Source organism: Salvelinus fontinalis, chromosome 1 (genome assembly GCF_029448725.1).
Source record: "Salvelinus fontinalis isolate EN_2023a chromosome 1, ASM2944872v1, whole genome shotgun sequence".
NCBI lineage: Eukaryota > Metazoa > Chordata > Actinopteri > Salmoniformes > Salmonidae > Salvelinus > Salvelinus fontinalis.
Window position 1 is genome coordinate 73,383,383 of NC_074665.1, and position 21,526 is coordinate 73,404,908.

General features: G+C 41.7%; 1 protein-coding gene across 10 annotated transcripts in view; it reads right to left on the reverse strand.

Moving 5' to 3' along the window:
* The window catches only part of LOC129861326 (ribosome-binding protein 1-like), a 67,075-nt gene that overhangs the window by 35,556 nt on the left and 9,993 nt on the right, over window positions 1-21,526 (reverse strand). For all 10 annotated transcript variants that reach the window (XM_055932669.1, XM_055932686.1, XM_055932678.1 and 7 more), the window contains exons 2-4: window positions 2,196-2,324; window positions 1,868-1,966; window positions 1,074-1,602 (exon numbers count right to left, since the gene is read on the reverse strand). In XM_055932669.1, the coding sequence (XP_055788644.1) occupies window positions 1,074-1,602; window positions 1,868-1,966; window positions 2,196-2,297 (730 nt within the window). In that variant the 5' untranslated portion in view covers window positions 2,298-2,324. The remainder of the gene's footprint in view (window positions 1-1,073; window positions 1,603-1,867; window positions 1,967-2,195; window positions 2,325-21,526) is intronic.

Genomic DNA, 21,526 nt, shown 5'->3' on the forward strand with positions numbered 1-21,526 from the left:
TACTGCTCTAATTACGTAGGTAACCAGTTTATAATAGAAATAAGGCACCTCGGGGGTTTGTGATATATGGCTTATATTACACGGCTAAGGGCTGTGTCCAGGCACGCCGCGTTGCGTCAATCAGCATCCAGGAGACGTTTTCTAAATCAAATAGCCTACTAGTTAGAAATGGAACTGGAAGAGGTGGTGTTCATTGATATCGCTTAATGTAAACTATGCTTTGTCCCTATTATTGCTCAAACAAGTACTATTTTCCACAAAATTGAAAAAAATATGCAACTAGGAATCTAAAAGGCATGCCCACACGCCAATATTTATCAATAATGTCTTGCGATCGAGAGGGCGGCCTTTCACATCGCCCCAATGCAGTATCCGTACCCGTGGCGATATCATGGATAGTAATGATTTTAAGACATTCCAAGATCTGAAAGATGCATTTTATATATATATATATATATATATATATATATATATTTTTTTTACTTAAGTCAGCTATGCTGGCCTATGGAGTTCCATGGGAAACTCAGCTGTCAACCTGTCCAATATGGAATTTGTAAAAACGGACTATCTGGTCTCCTTAAAGGACTAATCTCTGTAACATATCAACTATTAGAAAGCCCATACTCTGAGCTAGCCATTAAAAAAGTATGGCCCACAGATCTAAATGTAACAATCATCCTTTAACTGGACCAGAATACAGAAAAACATTACCTTGGCATCCCGTAATCCTGACCATCAATTTATTAATTTCAACTTTGTTCACATACTAACACCCAATAAATGTTTTATAATGAAATTGGCCTCAAATCTTTGTATGCATTGCTCTGTTTTTATTTTGAGTGGCAGCCAACAGTTACTAGGAAATATCAAATGCAAATATGATAACTGAATATATGAATATGACTTTGAATGTTATACCTGTAACCCCTTTCCCAAAAGATGACAAACTAAATAAAAAGTTGGTCACACAAAATAAATGTATATTATCAACAGTTGTGTTGCTCTCTAGTTATGTGAAATAATACATATGTAAAATGATTGAAATACATTGAAAATAGACAAAGCTTCCTTACCAGACTCAGCTTTTTTCTTGGAAGATACCTTCTTCTTAGAAGAGTTCTGGGCCTCCTGAGCCTTGGCCTCCTGAGCCTTGGCCTCCTGAGCCTTGGCCTCCTGAGCCTTGGCCTCCTGAGCCTTGGCCTCCTGAGCCTTGGCCTCCTGAGCCTTGGCTGCAGTCTGCTGGGAGCCCACTGGGGGCACTGCCATCACGGGGACCTCCTTGGTGACAGCCTCCAGGACTGGTGCAGGCTTGGAGGGGGCAATGGGGGTGGTGGCCACCTGAGCTGGCTCTACCTTAGCCACCTTCTTCTCCTTCTTCTTCTTCTCCTTTGGTGCAGGGGCAGGTGGGGCCTCTACGGCAGTGGGAACTGGAGCATGGTGAGTGGTTGGTTCAGGGGCAGGGGCAGGAGCAGGAGCAGTGACTATTTCTGGGGCTGGGGTTGGTTCAGGTTCGGCCACTGGGACCTCCTCTGGTTCCGATTCTGGCAGCTTCCCATTGGGCTTGTCTTCCTTCTTCTTACCACGGTTCTTCTTCTCAGATACCTTAATGATTAGAATAATACATTTAATTTAGAACACACTAACATTATATGACAATCAAAATGCGCTACAGTATGTGCATTAAAATGCAGGCAGACACACACCCCACACCCCACACCCACCACACACCCCACACACCCCACACACCACACACACCACACACACCACACACACCACACACACCACACACACCACACACACCACACACACAGCTAGAATAATTCTACAAAAAGGCATTTGAGTTGAGGTGTGTTTTATCTCGTTTTACCTTGTCCTTCTTCTTCTCCTTCTTGGTCAGTTGGCTGGGAGGCGCCATCTTGCCCAGCTCTCTACGCTGCTGGGCCAGAGCCTCCTCATACGAGGTCTCCTTCATGGAGAAGAATGAGAAAACATAAGTTAAATATAATACATGATCACCACCACAACAACAACTGTGTATCTCAGAAGATAGAGCATGGTGCTTGCAATGCCAGTGTTGTGGGTTTGAGTGCTGCTGGGGCTACCCATAAGAAAAATGCATGCACGCATGACTAAGTCGCTTTGGATCTGCTAAATGGTATACATTATGATTATTATATTAACAACAGTTAGGCTACCTTCATGGAGAAGGTGGAGACCAGGACGATGCCGAGGGCTGAGATGACCATGAAGCCTCCAAATACCATAATGCCTAGCGTCTGAGGGTCATACACATCCATGATGACCACTATGACGGGTTAGCTGTCCTGTTGGATGGGGAGAAAGAAAAACAGAAATTATTAGATTTGTATTTCACCTTTATTTAAAGGACCAATGGAATGGCCTAAAAAAGGTGAAAACTTAGATTTGAATGGCCCGGTGCCCGGGGTGGACTAACTCGCCCAGTGAAATAGAGGGGGTGTGGGAGGGCGGGAGTGTGAAAGCCTATGTGTAAAGTAATCAGTACAGATGGTTAGTGTTTTTATAACATTGTTCAAATCAAATTGTCACATGCGCTGAATACAACAGGTGTAAACCTTACAGTGAAATGCTTACTTACAAGCCCTTAAACCAACAATGCAGTTAAGAAAATCCCCACCAAAAAGAGAAGAATAACAAATAATTAAAGAGCAGCAATAAATAACAATAGTGGGGCTATATACAGGGGTACCATTACAGAATCAATGTGTCAATGTGTGGGGGAACCGGTTAGTCGAGGTAATTATGTACATTTAGGTAGTTATTAAAGTGGCTATGCATTGATAATAAGAGTAGCAGCAGCGTGGGGGGGGGGGGCAATGCAAATAGTCTGGGTAGCTATTTGATTAACCGTTCAGGAGTCTTATGGCTTGGGGGTAGAAGCTGTTTAGAAGCTTATTGGATCTAGACTTGGCGCTCCGGTACTGCTTGCCATGCGGTAGCAGAGAGAACAGTTCATGACAAGTGTAGCTGGAGTCTTTGACAATTTTTAGGGCCTTCCTCTGTCACCGCCTGGTACAGAGGTCCTGGATGGCAGGAAACGTGGCCCCGGTGATGTACTGGGCCATACGCACTACCCTCTGTAGTGCCTTGGGGTTGCCATACCAGGCAGTGATGCAACCCGTCAGGATGCTCTTGATGGTGCAGCTGTAAAATCTTTTGAGGATCGTTGGACCCATCCAAAATCTTTTCAGTCTCCTGAGGGGGAATAGGTTGTCGTGCCCTCTTCACGATTGTCTTGGTGTGCTTGGACCATGTTAGTTTGTTGGTGATGTGGACGCCAAGGAACTTGACGCTCTCAACCTGCTCCATTACAGCCCCGTAGATGAGAATGGGGCTGTGCTCGGTCCTCCTTTTCCTGTAGTCCACAATCATCTCCGTTGTCTTGATCACGTTGAGGGAGAGGTTGTTGTCCTTGAACCACACGGTCAGGTCTCTGACCTCCTCCCTATAGGCTGTCTCATCGTTGTTGGTGATCAGATGTGTTGGTGCCTACCCTTACCACCTGGGTGCGGCCTGTCAGGAAGTCCAGGATCCAGTTTCAGATGGAGGTGTTTAGTCCCAGGGTCCTTAGCTTAGTGATGAGCTTTATGGGCACTATGGTGTTGAACGCTGAGCTGCAGTCAATGAATAGCATTCTCACGTAGGTGTTCCTTTTGTCCAGGTGTGAAAGGGAAGTGTGGAGTGCAATAGAGAATGCATCATCTGTGGATCTGTTGGTGTGGTATGGAAATTGGAGTGGGTCTAGGGTTTCTGGGATAATGGTGTTGATGTGAGCAATGACCAGCCTTTCAAAGCATTTCATGGCTACAGACATGAGTGCTACGGGTCGGTTACCTTAGTGTTCTTGGGCAAAAGGACTATGGTGGTCTGCTTTAAACATGTTGGTATTACAGACTCAGACAGGGAGAGGTTGAAAATGTCAGAGAAGACACTTGCCAGTTGGTCAGCGCATGCTCGGAGTACACGTCCTGGTAATTGTTGGACAAGTTTAAAAGCTCTTTGTTCTATTGTATCCATAGAGACAGTTTATTTTTCCTACAGTTACACGCATTTAAAATGCTTCAAGCTTTAACAGTACTTATGGATGTGTGTCGCCATTAATAATATACCATTTAGCAGATGCTTTAATCCAAATGCGACTTCTAGTCATGCGCGCATACATTTTACACATGGATGGTCCCGGGAATTTCACCCACTACCCTGGTGTTACAAACGCCATGCTCTATCAACTGAGCTACAAGACCACAAAATACATTAACTCGATTAATTATTTTAATCGTTTGACAGCCCTAGAAATAAATAAATCAGAAATTAAAAATCGTCCCGTTGATGCGGCTGCATTTTAAATGACATTGGAGGCCCATTTGCCTAGAGACATTTTTGCATTTAAGACAATTTTCTGCAATTCTACAAATTTCTCCATGGAGCTGAGAAAATATTGCAGTTTTTTAAAGCTAATTTCCTGCAATTCTATGCATTTGCCATGGCTAATGCTGTGTTGTTTTACTCAAACATAATAATAATCTCAATACTGCCAAATTCATTGTTTTGTGAATTTTCAATTCTCCCCGACTGTCTAGCTGTCATTTTGGTGATTGAGAACAAACAAAGATTATATTATTTTTTAAATACACTGCTCAAAAAAATAAAGGGAACACTTAAACAACACAATGTAACTCCAAGTCAATCACACTTCTGTGAAATCAAACTGTCCACTTAGGAAGCAACACTGATTGACAATAAATTTCACATGCTGTTGTGCAAATGGAATAGACAAAAGGTGGAAATTATAGGCAATTAGCAAGACACCCCCCAAAACAGGAGTGATTCTGCAGGTGGTGACCACAGACCACTTCTCAGTTCCTATGCTTCCTGGCTGATGTTTTGGTCACTTTTGAATGCTGGCGGTGCTCTCACTCTAGTGGTAGCATGAGACGGAGTCTACAACCCACACAAGTGGCTCAGTTAGTGCAGCTCATCCAGGATGGCACATCAATGCGAACTGTGGCAAAAAGGTTTGCTGTGTCTGTCAGCGTAGTGTCCAGAGCATGCAGGCGCTACCAGGAGACAGGCCAGTACATCAGGAGATGTGGAGGAGGCCGTAGGAGGGCAACAACCCAGCAGCAGGACCGCTACCTCCGCCTTTGTGCAAGGAGGTGCACTGCCAGAGCCCTGCAAAATGACCTCCAGCAGGCCACAAATGTGCATGTGTCAGCATATGGTCTCACAAGGGGTCTGAGGATCTCATCTCGGTACCTAATGGCAGTCAGGCTACCTCTGGCGAGCCCATGGAGGGCTGTGCGGCCCCACAAAGAAATGCCACCCCACACCATGACTGACCCATCGCCAAACCGGTCATGCTGAGGATGTTGCAGGCAGCAGAACGTTCTCCACGGCGTCTCCAGACTCTTTCACGTCTGTCACATGTGCTCATGTGCTCAGTGTGAACCTGCTTTCATCTGTGAAGAGCACAGGGCCCCAGTGGCGAATTTGCCACTCTTGGTGTTCTCTGGCAAATGCCAAACGTCCTGCACGGTGTTGGGCTGTAAGCACAACCCCCACCTGTGGACGTCGGGCCCTCATACCACCCTCATAGAGTCTGTTCATGACCGTTTGAGCAGACACATGCACATTTGTGGCCTGCTGGAGGTCATTTTGCAGGGCGCTGGCAGTGCACCTCCTTGCACAAAGGCGGAGGTAGCGGTCCTGCTGCTGGGTTGTTGCCCTCCTACGGCCTCCTCCATGTCTCCTGATGTACTGGCCTGTCTCCTGGTAGCGTCTGCATGCTCTGGACACTACGTTGACAGACACAGCAAACCTTTTTGCCACAGTTCCCATTGATGTGCCATCCTGGATGAACTGCACTACCTGAGCCACTTGTGTGGGTTGTAGACTCCGTCTCATGCTACCACTAGAGTGAGAGCACCGCCAGCATTCAAAAGTGACCAAAACATCAGCCAGGAAGCATAGGAACTGAGAAGTGGTCTGTGGTCACCACCTGCAGAATCACTCCTGTTTTGGGGGGTGTCTTGCTAATTGCCTATAATTTCCACCTTTTGTCGATTCCATTTGCACAACAGCATGTGAAATGTATTGTCAATCAGTGTTGCTTCCTAAGTGGACAGTTTGATTTCACAGAAGTGTGATTGACTTGGAGTTACATTGTGTTGTTTAAGTGTTCCCTTTATTTTTTTGAGCAGTGTATATTAGGTCCATTATATTTTCTACATGCTTTATATCTGGTTTTAGTCATTTAAGCTTAGACTGAAAGCATTTTTCCATCCTGAATTTGTATTTTATTTATTATACTGTTTTGACTTATGCAACCCAGAAAAAATTGCTTAAAATCTTTGACCTTGTAGTTCTTTTACCTTGTACACCCAAGTAGTTCAATAGCAGAAAAATCCCTGAATATCAAAAGGGTACTTCATTTCATATCACAGGCTTTTAAAATCCAATATTGGAGCACAATTTATACTTAAAATATCAAAGTGATCCAAAAGGGACTCACTTCGTTGAACACACAGGGAAATGGGTAGTTAGGCCTAGCCTAATTAAAAAGGGCAGTTGGTCTAACTCCAAGTTGTCTTCAGCTCTCTCATCTAGATCTTAGACAACCTTTGCTTTCAAGTTCAAAGTACAAAATTTGCACCTCTAGCACAGTTTCTGGGATTCCCTACATAAGAGAACCTACACCTCGCATTTTCTTTCAACTGCAATGGCAAATTGTGTTACAGACTACAACATGTTTAATAAAGGGTGAATCCATTTGAAATTCAATCACATTTTGACAGCATCCCCTTTGATTTACATTCATGTTTTCCATTGGAAGAAGTGGTCAGAAAGTGATCTTCCGGACCTGAATGACAAAACTTTCAGGAGATAAAAGTTTACCCATTTTGCATACCCCACCATACCATGAGACATCTATGTCTTCATCACTGGAAAACAAACTGTTGAGTTTAATATCATTTAAAAGCTTACAAACAGGGTTGCAAAACCCATTTTATAGTTTTTTGATTTACGTTTAGTGAGCAACTGCCCCTAAAAAGCAACTTCTCCTTTTGAAAATGGCCCTATGTGGCATCGATTCTAGTCAAATATTTATTCTAGTGACAAAATGGACTAAAGTGTAAATAGGTTAATTTTGATCATAAAGTCAGTCTCATCCAAAACTAAGATTTGCACGCGACTTGATCATAACGCCCATGGTCAATTTGATATCCCTATGTGGCTAGTTAGGGACCATCAGTAAATTACACAATGTACATGGGACAATATTTTTAAAAGTCAATAGCTCCAAATTTAAATGACTTAAAAAGCCTCCAACTATGAATTGAAAAAAATGTATATACAAATATTGTAACTAAAAGATTAACACGAAAATATTGTCCTGTTTACCTGTGGAATGTATTGACGGTCCCTAACTATCCCCAGAGATGGTTTGACTTTGGATAGCCTAACCAACTTTGCCACAGTCGCTAATTGGCTAAATAATTTCGCAAACTTTTCCCACCTACGAACACACACACATCAAACCATACCCCCAAAACCCAACTCACGTTTGAATTCAGTCATGGTCGCTAGCATTTCTTAATGAACCAAATCTAAAAACCAGGCCAAATCAAGAAGTGCAGTCGCCCTTTAAGGTTAAAAATGACATTTAAAAAAACATTTTAAAATCGTTTGACAAGCTTTTAAATTACATCAAATCTCAACCATTGATCTTTGCATTGATGAAGCCATGGTATGCAAAATAGGTCAACTTTGAGCAGCCTTACCGCTTGAACGTTTTGATATTCAGGTACAAAGTCACTTTCTGAGCACTTCTTCAATGGGCAAACCTATAAATCAGCCCAGGTGACAGACCCAGGTCTATAGTGGTCAAGTTCTTATGGTTCAAGGACAAGATGGCTGTTCTGGAGAGAGCCAAGACCTTGAGAGGAATCAACATCTTCCTCAATGAGAACTTCTCTGAAGCTGTGCGTCAGAGGCAGAAAGAACTTATCCCAGCTATGAAAGCTGACACAGAGCGTGGGGACATTGCTTACATCTGCTACGACAAGCTCATTGTCCACCCTCTCAAAAGTCTGGGAGGAGTGAGAGCTTCAGGCTAACATCACACACTGACAAGTGCCTGATTGTTTGGCTAATATATTGTAGTCAATGTTTTTATTTTACAAAAACATTTCTCCATATGTCTATCGGTGATAAGCTACCCAGGAAAGGGCTAAGAATAGCCGATATTAATGTAGCCTTAGAAATAAGGTTCATAAAATCAATAACTTGCTAACATCAGATAACATTCATAAATTAATTTATTTAACTAGGCAAGTCAGTTAAAAACAAATTCTTATTTACAATGACGGCCTACCGAGGACCAGTGGGTTAACTGCCTTGTTCAGGGGCAGAACGACAGATTTTTACCTTGTCAGCTCAGGGATTCGATCCAGCAAACTTTGTTACTGGCCCAACGCTCTAACCACTAGGCTACCTGCCGCACACACACATGTTTGGAGTCACTTAGAAATGTCCTTGTTTTTTAAAATTAAAACACATTTTTTGAACATTAAAATAGAATCAAATTGATCAAAAATACAGTGTAGACCTTGTTAATGTTGTAAATGACTACCACACTGCCCTAACCCATATGCACAAGAGGAATACCTATGTAAGGATGCTGTTCATCGACAACAGCTCAGCTTTTAACCTCATAGCACCCTCCAAACTCATCATCAAGCTCGAGACCCTGGGCCTCGACCACGCCCTGTGCAACTGGGTACTGGAGTTCCTGACGGGCCGCCCCCAGGTGGTGAGGGTAGGTAACAACATCTCCAACCCGCTGATCCTCAACACTGGGGCCCCACAAGGGTGCGTTCTGAGCCCTCTCCTGTACTCCCTGTTCACCCACGACTGCGTGGCCATGCACGCCTCCAACTCAATCATCAAGTTATCTTACCATGACACTACACTGGTAGGCTTGATTACCAGCAACGACAAGACTGCCTACAGGAAGGTGGTGAGGGCCCTCGGAGTGTGGTGTCAGGAAAATAACCAACAAAACAAAGGAGATGATTGTGGACTTCAGGAAACAGCAGAGGGAGCACCCCCCTATCCACATCGACAGGACAGTAGTAGAGAGGGTAGTAAGTTTTAAGTTCCTCGGCGTACACATCACGGACAAACTGAATTGGTCCACCCACACAGACAGCGGGGTGAAGAAGGCGCAGCAGCACCTCTACAACCTCAGGAGGCTGAAGAAATTCAGCTTGTCACCAAAAGCACTCAAACTTTTACAGATGCACAATCGAGAGCATCCTGTTGGGCTGTATCACCGCCTGGTACAGCAACTGCTCCGCCCACAACTGTAAGGCTCTCCAGAGGGTAGTGAGGTCTGCACAACGCATCACCGGGAGCAAACTACCTGCCCTCCAGGACACCTACACAACCCGATGTCACAGGAAGACCATAAAAATCATCAAGGACAACAACCACCCGAGCCACTGCCTGTTCACCCCGCTATCATCCAGAAGGCGAGGTCAGTACAGGTGCATCAAAACAGGGACCGAGAGACTAAAAAACAGCTTCTATCTCAAGGCCATCAGACTGTTAAACAGCCAACACTAACATTGAGTGGCTGCTGCCAACATACTGACTCAATCTCCAGCCACTTTAATAATGGAAAATTTATGTAAAAAATGTGGCCTAGCCAGTCTCCAGACCTGAACCCAATAGAAAATCTTTGGAGGGAGCTGAAAGTCCGTATTGCCCAGCGACAGCCCCGAAACCTGAAGGATCTGGAGAAGGTCTGTATGGAGGAGTGGGCCAAAATACCTGCTGCAGTGTGTGCAAACCTGGTCAAGAACTACAGGAAACGTATGATCTCTGTAATTGCAAACAAAGATTTCTGTACCAAATATTAAGTTCTGCTTTTCTGATGTATCAAATACTTATGTCATGCAATAAAATGCAAATTAATTACTTAAAAATCATACAATGTGATTTTCGTTTTAGATTCGGTCTCTCACAGTTGAAGTGTACCTATTATAAAAATGACAGACCTCTACATGCTTTGTAAGTAGGAAAACCTGCAAAATCGGCAGTGTATCAAAAACTTGTTCTCCCCACTGTATATACACACACACACTGGCCATCTCTGAAACACACTTAATTCCTTTGATGATACAGCAACAGCAAGACAAGGATATAACATCTACAGAAAAGACAGGAAAGCATATGGGGAGGTGTTGCTGTACACTGAATGTACAAAAACATTAGGAACACCTTCCTAATATTGAGTTGCACCTTTTGCCTTCAGAACAGCCTCACTTCATCAGGGCATGGACCCGAAAGTTGTCGAAAGCAGATGCTGGCCCATGTTGACTTCAATGCTTCATACTAAATGTTTTTCTCAGGACTCTTTTGTTGAAGCTGTATGTTGGTCTGATGTGTATGAGGAAGTGAATCCAGATGCAGAACTGGAAGTATTTGTAAAATTATTCTAGGCAAGTCAGTCAAGAACAAATTCTTATTTATAATGACGGCCTAAGAAAAGGTAAAAGGCATCCTGCAGGGACGGGGGATGGAATTAAAAATATAGGACAAAAACACACATCACGACGAGAGAACACTACATAAAGAGAGTATTAAGACAACAACACAGCAAGGCAGCAACACAACATGGTAGCAGCACAAAACATGGTACAAACATTATCGGGCACAGACAACAGCACAAAGGGCAAAGTAGAGACCACAATACTTCACACAAAGCAGCCACAGCTGTCAGTAAGAGTGTCCATGATTGAGTCTTTGAATGAAGAGATTGAGATAAAACTGTCCAGTTTGAGTGTTTGTTGCTGCTCGTTCCAGTCGTTAGCTGCAGCGAACTGAAAAGTGGAGCGACCCAGGGATGTGTGTGCTTTGGGAACATTTAACAGAATGTGATTGGCAGAATGGGTGTTGTATGTGGAGGATGAGGGCTGCAGTAGATATCTCAGATAGGGGGGAGTGAGGCCTAAGAGGGTTTTATAAATAAAGCGTCAACCAGTGGGTTGGGTATAGAGGAGTATAGAGTGCAGTGATAAGGCCAATGCTCCTTATAGTGTCCTATAAGGAGCATTGGTGGCAAATCTGATTACCGAATGGTAAAGAACATGCGTTACAAAAATTATTTTGAGCCCCCTGGATTGTTGATGAAATGAAAAATTGTATGGTTCAAATAAATTATGCAAAAGTGGTGGCAAACAAGTCAGGCTGCTCAGCTGATTGTCTAATTTTACAGTATGTCAACCATTGTGACAACTTAAAAATAAATTATATTACCAAACCAAGATAAATGACAAAAATGAAAAAAGACTTGAGTACCGTAGCCCTTTACACTCGTACACGGGTAGTAGCTGTACAGTAACATGCTATACATGACGGGTAGTAGCTGTACAGTAACATGCTATACATGACGGGTAGTAGCTGTACAGTAACATGCTATACATGACGGGTAGTAACTGTACACTAACATGCTATACATGACGGGTAGTAGCTGTATAGTAACATGCTATACATGGCATCAGAGCTCTGGCTAGGCGCTTCACAGCGCTGTCTGGGTTTTGACTGACAGCTGTTCTTAACTTGAGCACCGCGCATGACAAAAAGTTGCCCCCATCCCTCCGGCTAATTGGGCAACTTGTGCTAATATTTTGTCTGAGTGACGGAAATGCTGTAAATTAAGATGACTCAATGTATTTTGAAAGATGAGACGTTGAGGTTTATAATAAATACTGCTTTGGTGTCATACAAGCAAGCCAAACACCTGTGAGTCCAAATGTGCACTTCACATTTATATATCATAAAACTCAAGTCATATACAGTGTCAACGTTTAAGATCACTATGTTTGATGTACAAGATGACATGGCGATATATTCTGTTGAGAACAACCCAGGGTATGATCATTTTTGTTTATTGTGAGCACCCGAATGCACTCATGACTCATTTCTATGAGCACCAAAATTACATTGTTTCTCTGAATTGCCATGTGAAAAAAAATACGATCTTAGTGTTAGGTTAACTTAACTAGTCACGTTGGCAATAGAACACATTTTGAAATCATGCCTGACCCAGATTGCGATTTACAATGGACCGTTTTTGGATTGCGTAAACAGTAATTTTGTGATGGCGGAGATGCAGACTTGTGTTCCAAATGAAACAACTACAAGTAAGCTTGCTCTACTTCCTGAACAGCAAAGCTAGGGGAGAACAAAAAAAAAAGTACCTTATAGTTGAAGACTTCAAGTCATAAAAGCGCATTAAAATTGCTTAGGAACTGTTCACACATTGGAGAGGTGTGTGACCACTTGGAGACACCGAATAGTCCTCTTACTCAAACACCTTGTACCTACCCCACATTTTCCAGGAATAGTCTTATAATGTTACTGAATCTATCCTGAGTATTTTCAGATTTCATTATCAACAAATGTTGCAAAAAGTAAAAAAATAAAATGTCACATAAACCAACAGTGTAATGTCTGGATTCAGTAATGGGTCAGGTGAACTGTTGTGTATTCACCTTTAATCTAAAACTTTTCCCATTATATAAAAACTGTCCCCTTTCAATTGCTACCATGGTTATGCATATGCTTTTCATATTTCTTCGGTAATAACGATTTCAATTCAGCCCTATTCATACAGGCTAATTCCCACATGTAAAGGGTCAAGTTAGTTTGGGAGAGGTGGAAAAACTATTGTTATCCATCAATAATAAGCCACCAGGTATCGACAACCTAGATTGGAAAGTATTGGGAATGGTAGCAGACTGTATTGCCACCTCTATTTGCTAGATAATTAACCAAAGCCTGAAGGAGTCTGTGTCCACCAATGGTGTAAAGTATTTAAGTAAAAACACTTTAAAAGAACTACATAAGCATTTTTTCCCTGTACTTTACTATTTATATTTGACTACTTTTAAAAGGAAAGAAAGTACTTTTTACTCCATACATTTTCCCTGACACCCAAAAGTACTTGTTACATTTTGACAGGAAAATGGTCCAATTCACACACTTATCAAGAGAACATCCCCGGTCATCCCTAGTGCCTCTGATCTGGCGGACTCACTAAACACAAATGCTTCGTTTGTAAATGATGTCTTAGTATTGGAGTGTGCCACTGGCTATCCGTCAATAAAAATAACATTTAAAATGGTGGCATCTGGTTTGCTTAATATAAGGAATTTTAAATGGTTTATAATTGTACTTTTGATACTTAAGTACATTTGAGCATTTCCATTTACTTTTGACAATTAAGTATATTTAAAACCAAATACTTTCAGACTTTTACTCAAGTAGTATTTTACTAGGTGACTATCACGTGAGTCGTTTTCTATTAAAGGTATCTTTACTTTTACTCAAGTATGACAATTGAGTACTTTTTCCACCACTGGTGTCCACAGGCGTGGGAGGAAGCTAAAGTAATTCCACTACCTAAAAATAGTAAAGCACCCTTTGCTGGCTCGAACAGCCACCCAAATCAGTTTTTTGCTTGGTCTTAGTAAATTGGATGGCGAGAATTGTGTTTGACTACTGACTTTCCTACAGAGAAGGGCACTCAGTTTGTACTGCACTGACTCCGATGACTGATGAATGCCTAAAATAAATGGATAATAAGATGATAGTTGGAGCTGTATTGTTAGATTTCAGAGCAGCCTTTGATGTTATTAATCCTAAAGCTTCTCTAACATCAGATATGTACAGTGCGGTGTCCTTCAGGGACGCTGCCTTGGGCCGTTACTCTTCTCTATTTTTACAAATGATTTCCTACTGGTCTTACACAAAGCTACAATGACTATGTATGCAAATTACTTCACACTCTACAGGTCAGCATCCAAAGCCAACGAGCTCACCGAAATTCAAAATAAGGAGTTACGGTCAGTATCAGAATGGGTGGTTAACTTCTTATGGCTGGGGGGCAGTATTGAGTAGCTTGGATGAATAAGATGCCCAGAGTAAACTGCCTGCTACTCAGTCCCAGAAGCTAAGATATGCATATTATTAGTAGATTTGTATAGAAAACACTCTGAAGTTTCTAAAACTGTTTGAATGTCTGTGAGTATAACATAACTCATATGGCAGCAAAAACCTGAGAAAAAAATCAAACCAAGAAGTGGGAAATTTGAGGTTTGTAGTTTTTCAACTCATCGCCTATTGAATATACAGTGGGATATTGGTCATATTGCACTTCCTAAGGCTTCCACGAGATGTCAACAGTCTTTAGAACCTTGTTTGATGCTTCTACTGTGAAGGAGGGGGGAATGAGGGCTCTTTGAGTCAGGGCTCTAGCAGAGTGCCATGAGCTGACCACGCGTGTTCACGTGAGAGTTAGACCTGCGTTCCAACGCATTTCTACAGACAAAGGAATTCTCCGGGCGGAACATTATTGAAGATTTATGTTAAAAACATCCTAAAGATTGATTCTATACTTCGTTTGACATGTTTCTACAAACTGTAATATGACTTTTCGTCTGAACTTTCACATGGACTTGCCCGCGCGTCGTGAGTTTGGATTGTGTACTGAACGCGCTAACAAAAAGGAGGTATTTGGACATAAATTATGGACTTTATGGAACAAATCAAACATGTATTGTGGAACTGGGATTCCTGGGAGTGCATTCTGATGGAGATCAAAGGTAAGTGAATATTTATAATGCTATTCGGACATCTGTTGACTCCACAACATGGCGGATATCTTTATGGCTTGTTTTGGCTCTGAGCGCTGTACTCAGATTATAGCATGGTGTGCGTATTTCTGTAAATTGAGGTGGCTCTCTGCAAAATCACCGGATGTTTTGGAAGCAAAACATTACTGAACTTAACGCGCCAATGTAAACTGAGATTTTTGGATATAAATATGAACTTTATCAAACAAAACATACAAGTATTGTGTAACAGGAAGTCCTATGAGTGTCATCTGATGAAGATCAAAGGTTTGTGATTCATTTTATCTTTATTTCTGCTTTTTGTGACTCCTCTCTTTGGCTGGAAAAATGCCTGTGTTTTTCTGTGACTAGGTACTGACCTAACATAATCAGATGGTGTGCTTTCGTCGTAAAGCCTTTTTGAAATCGGACACTGTGGTGAGATTAACAACAAGTTTATCTTTAAAATGGTGTAAAATACTTGTATGTTTGAGGAATTTTAATTATGAGATGTCTGTTGTTTGAATTTGGCACCCTGCACTTTCACTGGCTGTTGTCAAGTCGATCCCGTTAACTGGATCTCAGCCGAAAGAAGTTAAGACCCTCTATGCACAACTCCAGTTGAAGTTTAGGTCTTAGAGAATGCTTTGAACCAAATACAATGCTTTTAGTTTTATACGTATTTAAGACCAGTTTATTATTAACATTGAGCAATTCGAGGAAACTAAACTCCTAGGGATATTGTCATTGCCAAGTCATATTGACAAAGTTGTTGTGAAGATGGGGAGGGGTATGTCTGTTATAAAAAGATTATCTGCGTTTGACACAAAATCAACTGTACTAGTTGTTAAGGGTCTTGTCCCATGTGACCTAACCACCTCGATTTGGTCTTACGTAGCAAAATGTTTAATTGTTTTTTACACTGGATAAAAATTTGAGCTAGAAAATGCTATATCATACACTGCAGTTGAGGAACAACGGGAAAGTCATTCTGCTTTGAAAATTGACAAACTTGTAATCCCACTTTTGAGAAAATGGTCCTTGAATATTTTGATACACCTACTGGAGAGCTCTTCTTTGTCAACAGTCATTCAGCATCGTTCACACCCTCTTAAGCCTTAACCGCACCCATCTCTTTAAGGATTCACATGTGAGGCCATGTGGTAAACACATGCTATATCAAGTAAAATGTGTCTATTTGTCACATGCACAGGATACAGAAGGTGTAAACGGTAAAGGGACAGTACTTGCATACCAGCAATATCAAAAACGGAAAGTGTTCAAATAAAAATATTTTATCGTTGTTAGATTACCCAACACACTTGTCTAAATGTATGGATCGTGTGAAGGAAATGCTATAACCAGCCTCCACCCACATCTAGCTAAGCAGATGGGTCACTATTGTCTAGACATGTACGTACACATGTTCATGAAATACAAATCGATGGCCTTAATCACCCCCAGACACACCCAATTTGATAGGTTTTGTAATAATCTGGCCGAAGTGGAGTCTTTCGATTAGACATGTAGTTAGCTAGCTAAACAATGAACCGGCATATCCCAACTCATACTACTACCAATAAAAACATTGTCATAGCTGTAGTATGAATCTGCTAAAGCTAACAAACTAGGTTTAATGTTAACTGGATGCAAATGGATTTCTGATTCAAATAGTATTACTACACAGATCATACACGTAAGGTTAGCTAGCGAGCCAGCAAGCTAACATTTGCTAACAGTATACTTTAACTTGAAATAAAAATGACTTCCTAAAAAAATTATAAAGTATATCTGGAAAATGTAGCTAGACTTCTACCCGTATACATGGACGAATGCTTCACGGCAGACTGGAACCATTTAACTCTTGTTTGTAGCTACAGCTTGTTTGGCTAGCTTTGTGTCAAGTCACACCGGTTCACACTGACCGTGGCGTGTGCAGAAAGTAGCCCATCACTCTTTCCTACTGATCTGTCGATAGCGTCTGCTAAATTCCGGGCATCAATGTTGTTGAGAAAAGTAGCAAAACTTTTGTAGTTCTCGATGGTTAGCGTTATATCTTTCAAAAACAGCACGGTAGAAAGGACTGTCAACACATACTGAATAGCTCACGTTAAAGACTGGTCTGCCATGTAGCACGCTTCTATCTAAACTCACTTCCTGGCATGTCCAGCCCATACATTATCTCAGCCAATCATGGCTAGTGGGAAGGTTCCTGCGTTTTTCCATGGCTAAACCAACTAGGCTCGTAATTTAACAATTTTAATCGTATTTATGGATGGAATACAAGTTTGTTATTAAGGCACATGAAAATTCACGTTCCAGAAGGCATTTCTGCAAAAAACGAATTTGATAAAAAATTTAACTGTTTACGTTCAAATGCTGCTCCTGTGAAGTACAGTAGTGAAGTCGACATACGCCTAGTTTCCTGAAACGAGTCACATGTGGTCAAGTGCAGCAAAGAAAGACCTAGCAAAGCTGCAGCTGGCTCAACACAGAGCAGCACGCCTTGCCCTTAACTACACACACAGAACTAACATCAACAGCATGCATACCAGTCTTTCCTGGTTGACAATTGAGAGACTTACTGCTTCTCTTCTAGTTATGAGAAATGTTACTGTAATACATTCCAGATTGTTTGCATAAATCAAATAACATTCAACTCACACACCCATTCATACCCCACAAGACATGCCACCAGGAGTTTCTTCACAACTCACACACCCATTCATACCCCACAAGACATGCCACCAGGAGTTTCTTCACAACTCACACACCCATTCATACCCCACAAGACATGCCACCAGTAGTTTCTTCACAATCCCCAGATCCAAAACGAATTCACGGCAACACAAAGTATTATACAGAGCATTGCTCGCATGGAACTAACATCTCCAATTACTCAAGCAAACAGCAAAATTACCTTTAAAATCAGATTAACTTCTTGCAACTATAGGGGGTGCTGTTTCAAATTAGCATAATTGTCTCTACAGATTAAACTGCCTAGTACTCAATTCTTGCTCGTACAATATGCATATTATTGTTATTATTGGATAGAAAACACTCTAGTTTCTATAGCCGTTTGAATTATGTCTCTGAGTGAAACAGAACTCATTCTACAGCACTTTTCCTCCCAGTGTGTGAGATTTAGACATCTTGGCCTCTGGTTCCAGATCAGTTTTAAATGTCTCTGTTAATCCTATGAGATACAAACACTGCCCACGCCTTCGTCTAGATGTCAGTAAGTGGTGACAATTTGAATGGAGTCGATTGCGCAATCATTGGCTCTATAAATCACCAAATACCGGAAGTAGCGTTCCTTTGGACACTGCGCTCAACGCAAGAAGGATATCTGACTGGCCTTTTTCCAAGCCTTGGTTTAGCCAGTAATATAGCGTCGGTCATCTTTTTACTCGTTATAGGTGTTAGAAACATCATAAGGTAGTTAATTTAAACCGTTTTATAGCAATTTATATCCGTTTAGTGCGATTTTGAGGCATTGCTTTGTAATAGACTTTGAAGCTCCGGGCACGTTTCGGGGTCCCGGTCGTACGTTAGTGGGCATTTCGACGGACAAGTGGACATCTTTCGACCAAAAGAAGATTAGACCCAAGAAAGGATTCATTGTCCAAGATTCTGATGGGAGAACAGCTCATAGTAAGAACAATTTATGATGATAAATCGTGTTTCTGTCGATAAATGTTAAACGCTTATGTCGCCATTTTGTTTGCTATAGCTTCGCTTGGCGCAACCTGTATTGAAAAGTAAGGATAATTTTTAAAAAATGTAATTCCGCGATTGTATTAAGAATTAAATTGTCTATCAATCGCTGTCCACCCTGTATTTTTTAGTCAAGTTTATGAGTATTTATGTATAAGACTAGATCACTGTCTAATATGGTGCAGGACATTTTCTGACCAGCTGAGCTACTTTTGTCATTGTCTAACCATGATTTTGGTGGCTAAATATGCACATTTTCGAACAAACTCTATATGTATGTTGTAATATGAAGTTACAGGAGTGTCATCTGAAGAATTCTGAGAAGGTTAGTGAAAAAATGTATATATTTTGGCGATGATTACGTTATCGCCCTCTTTGGCTAGAATCAGTGCTCGGGTAACGTTTGCGTATGTGGTATGCTAATATAACGATTTATTGTGTTTTCGCCGTAAAACACTTAGAAAATCTGAAATGTTGTCTGAATTCACAAGATCCGTGTCTTTCCATTGCTATGTGCTGTGTATTTTTAAGAAATGTTTTATGATGAGTAAATTGGTAATACACGTTGCTCTGTGTAGTAATTCTAGGAGCTTTGGTGAGATTTGTGATGCTGGCTGCAATGGCAAACTATGATTTATACCTGAAATATGCAAATTTTTCTAACAAAACCTATCCTATACCATAAATATGTTATCAGACTGTCATCTGATGAGGTTTTTTCTTGGTTAGTGGCTATCAATATCTTAGTTTAGCCGAATTGGTGATAGCTACTGGTGTTGAGAGAAAATGGTGGACAAAGAAAAATGGTGATTTTTGCTAACGTGTTTAGCTAATAGATTTACATATTGTGTCTTCCCTGTAAAACATTCTAAAAATCTGAAATGGTGGCTTTATTCACAGGATCTGTATCTTTCATTAGGTGTCTTGGACTTGTGATTTAATGATATTTAGATGCTACTATTTAATTGTGACGCTATGCTAGCGATGCTAATCAGTGTGTGGGGGGGGGGGGGTGCTCCCGGACCCGGGGTAGAGGCTCCTGAAAGGTTAAGCAACATCTCACAGAACTGTGGGGACTGTGAGGGGACACACAATAATTTTGTTGTATTGTTTGTATTATAATTTTTGCATATCGTTGAATTTAAAATTTGTGTGACTGTCCTTGTCTATCAGTGTTTTGTTACTTGTCATGTTTTGCGTTTTTTGTGGACCCCAGGTAGAATAGCCTAGCTGCTACTTCTGCAAAAGCTAATTGGGATCCTAATAAACAAATAATTATGGAAGGTTTCGTTCAAATCAAAAGGGGTGCTGTCAAAAAGTGATTGAAACCCTAAACTAAACCGATTTTGGCAAATCAAAGGAAAGAAGTATGCTTGAATTGAAAGCTCTTTCTGCCACCCAAGTGCAGCATAGCCTACCTGCTCAGTGTTTTTATAGGCCAAATTATGGCTTGGTGGAATTAACCATTTGGCAAATTATGCAAAGGGAGGAGGAAATATAAGCTGTGAGTCATGCCAAGAGCTCAGCCTCTCCATCTGGTTAGGAAGTAAGGTCTAGCTAGACAGATCAAACAGAGTGTGCCTGCCTCTAACCTGCACACAATGCTTAAAAAATAGATATGTGTAGAAAGAAAAGGCAGCAAAGAGTTAGCCATATGCCACCTACTGTACCTCTGAAGAAATGTCCCTTTCATGCAGAGAGAAATGCAAATCGTTTAGGAAAATCATATAGCCTATTATGCAACATCACTTTCCATCCTTCCCACTCTATTAGTATACGCCATCAAAAGCTCTCCATTACAGTCAATAGAATCTAGCCTATTAGGGTTGCCACATGTCCCGGATTGTATGGGACAGTACCACATTTCGGCACTTTGTCACGCATCCCACACATAAAACGTTCATGTCCTGCATTTTATCAACAAATTAAAACACCGCTCATTTACAAAAAAAAGGTTGATTTGTCCAATATTTCAGTCAGGGTTCCTATGCATTTGATGAGAATTGACAGTCCAACCTGTCTCTTTTGCAGTCACTTTGCACTTAGTGGGGAGAACAAGACATTGCATGACATAAGTATTTGATCACCTACCAACCAGTAAGAATTCCGTCTCTCACAGACCTGTTCGTTTTTCTTTAACAAGCCCTCCTGTTCTCCACTCATTACCTGTATTAACTGCAGCTGTTAGAACTCATTACCTGTATAAAAGACACCTGTCCACACACTCAATCAAACAGACTCCAACCTCTCCACAATGGCCAAGACCAGAGAGCTGTGTAAGGACATCAGGGATAAAATTGTAGACCTGCACAAGGCTGGGATGGGCTACAGGACAATAGGCAAGCAGCTTGGTGAGAAGGCAACAACTGTTGGCGCAAATATTAGAAAATGGAAGAAGTTCAAGATGACGGTCAATCACCCTCGGTCTGGGGCTCCATGCAAGATCTCACCTCGTGGGGCATCATTGATCATGAGGAAGGTGAGGGATCAGCCCAGAAATACACGGCAGGACCTGGTCAATGACCTGGAGAGAGCTGGGACCACAGTCTCAAAGAAAACCATTAGTAACACACTACGCCGTCAGGGATTAAAATCCTGCAGCGCACGCAAGGTCCCCCTGCTCAAGCCAGCGCATGTCCAGGCCCGTCTGAAGTTTGCCAATGACCATCTGGATGATCCAGAGGAGGAATGGGAGATGGTCATGTGGTCTGATGAGACAAAAATAGAGCTTTTTAGTCTAAACTCCACTTGCCGTGTTTGGAGGAAGAAGAAGGATGAGTACAACCCCAAGAACACCATCCCAACCGTGAAGCATGGAGGTGGAAACATCATTCTTTGGGGATGCTTTTCTGCAAAGGGGACAGGACGACTGCACCATATTGAGGGGAGGATGGATGGGGCCATGTATCGCGAGATCTTGGCCAACAACCTCCTTCCCTCAGTAAGAGCATTGAAGATGGGTCGTGGCTGGGTCTTCCAGCATGACAACGACCCGAAACACACAGCCAGGGCAACTAAGGAGTGGCTCCGTAAGAAGCATCTCAAGGTCCTGGAGTGGCCTAGCCAGTCTCCAGACCTGAACCCAATAG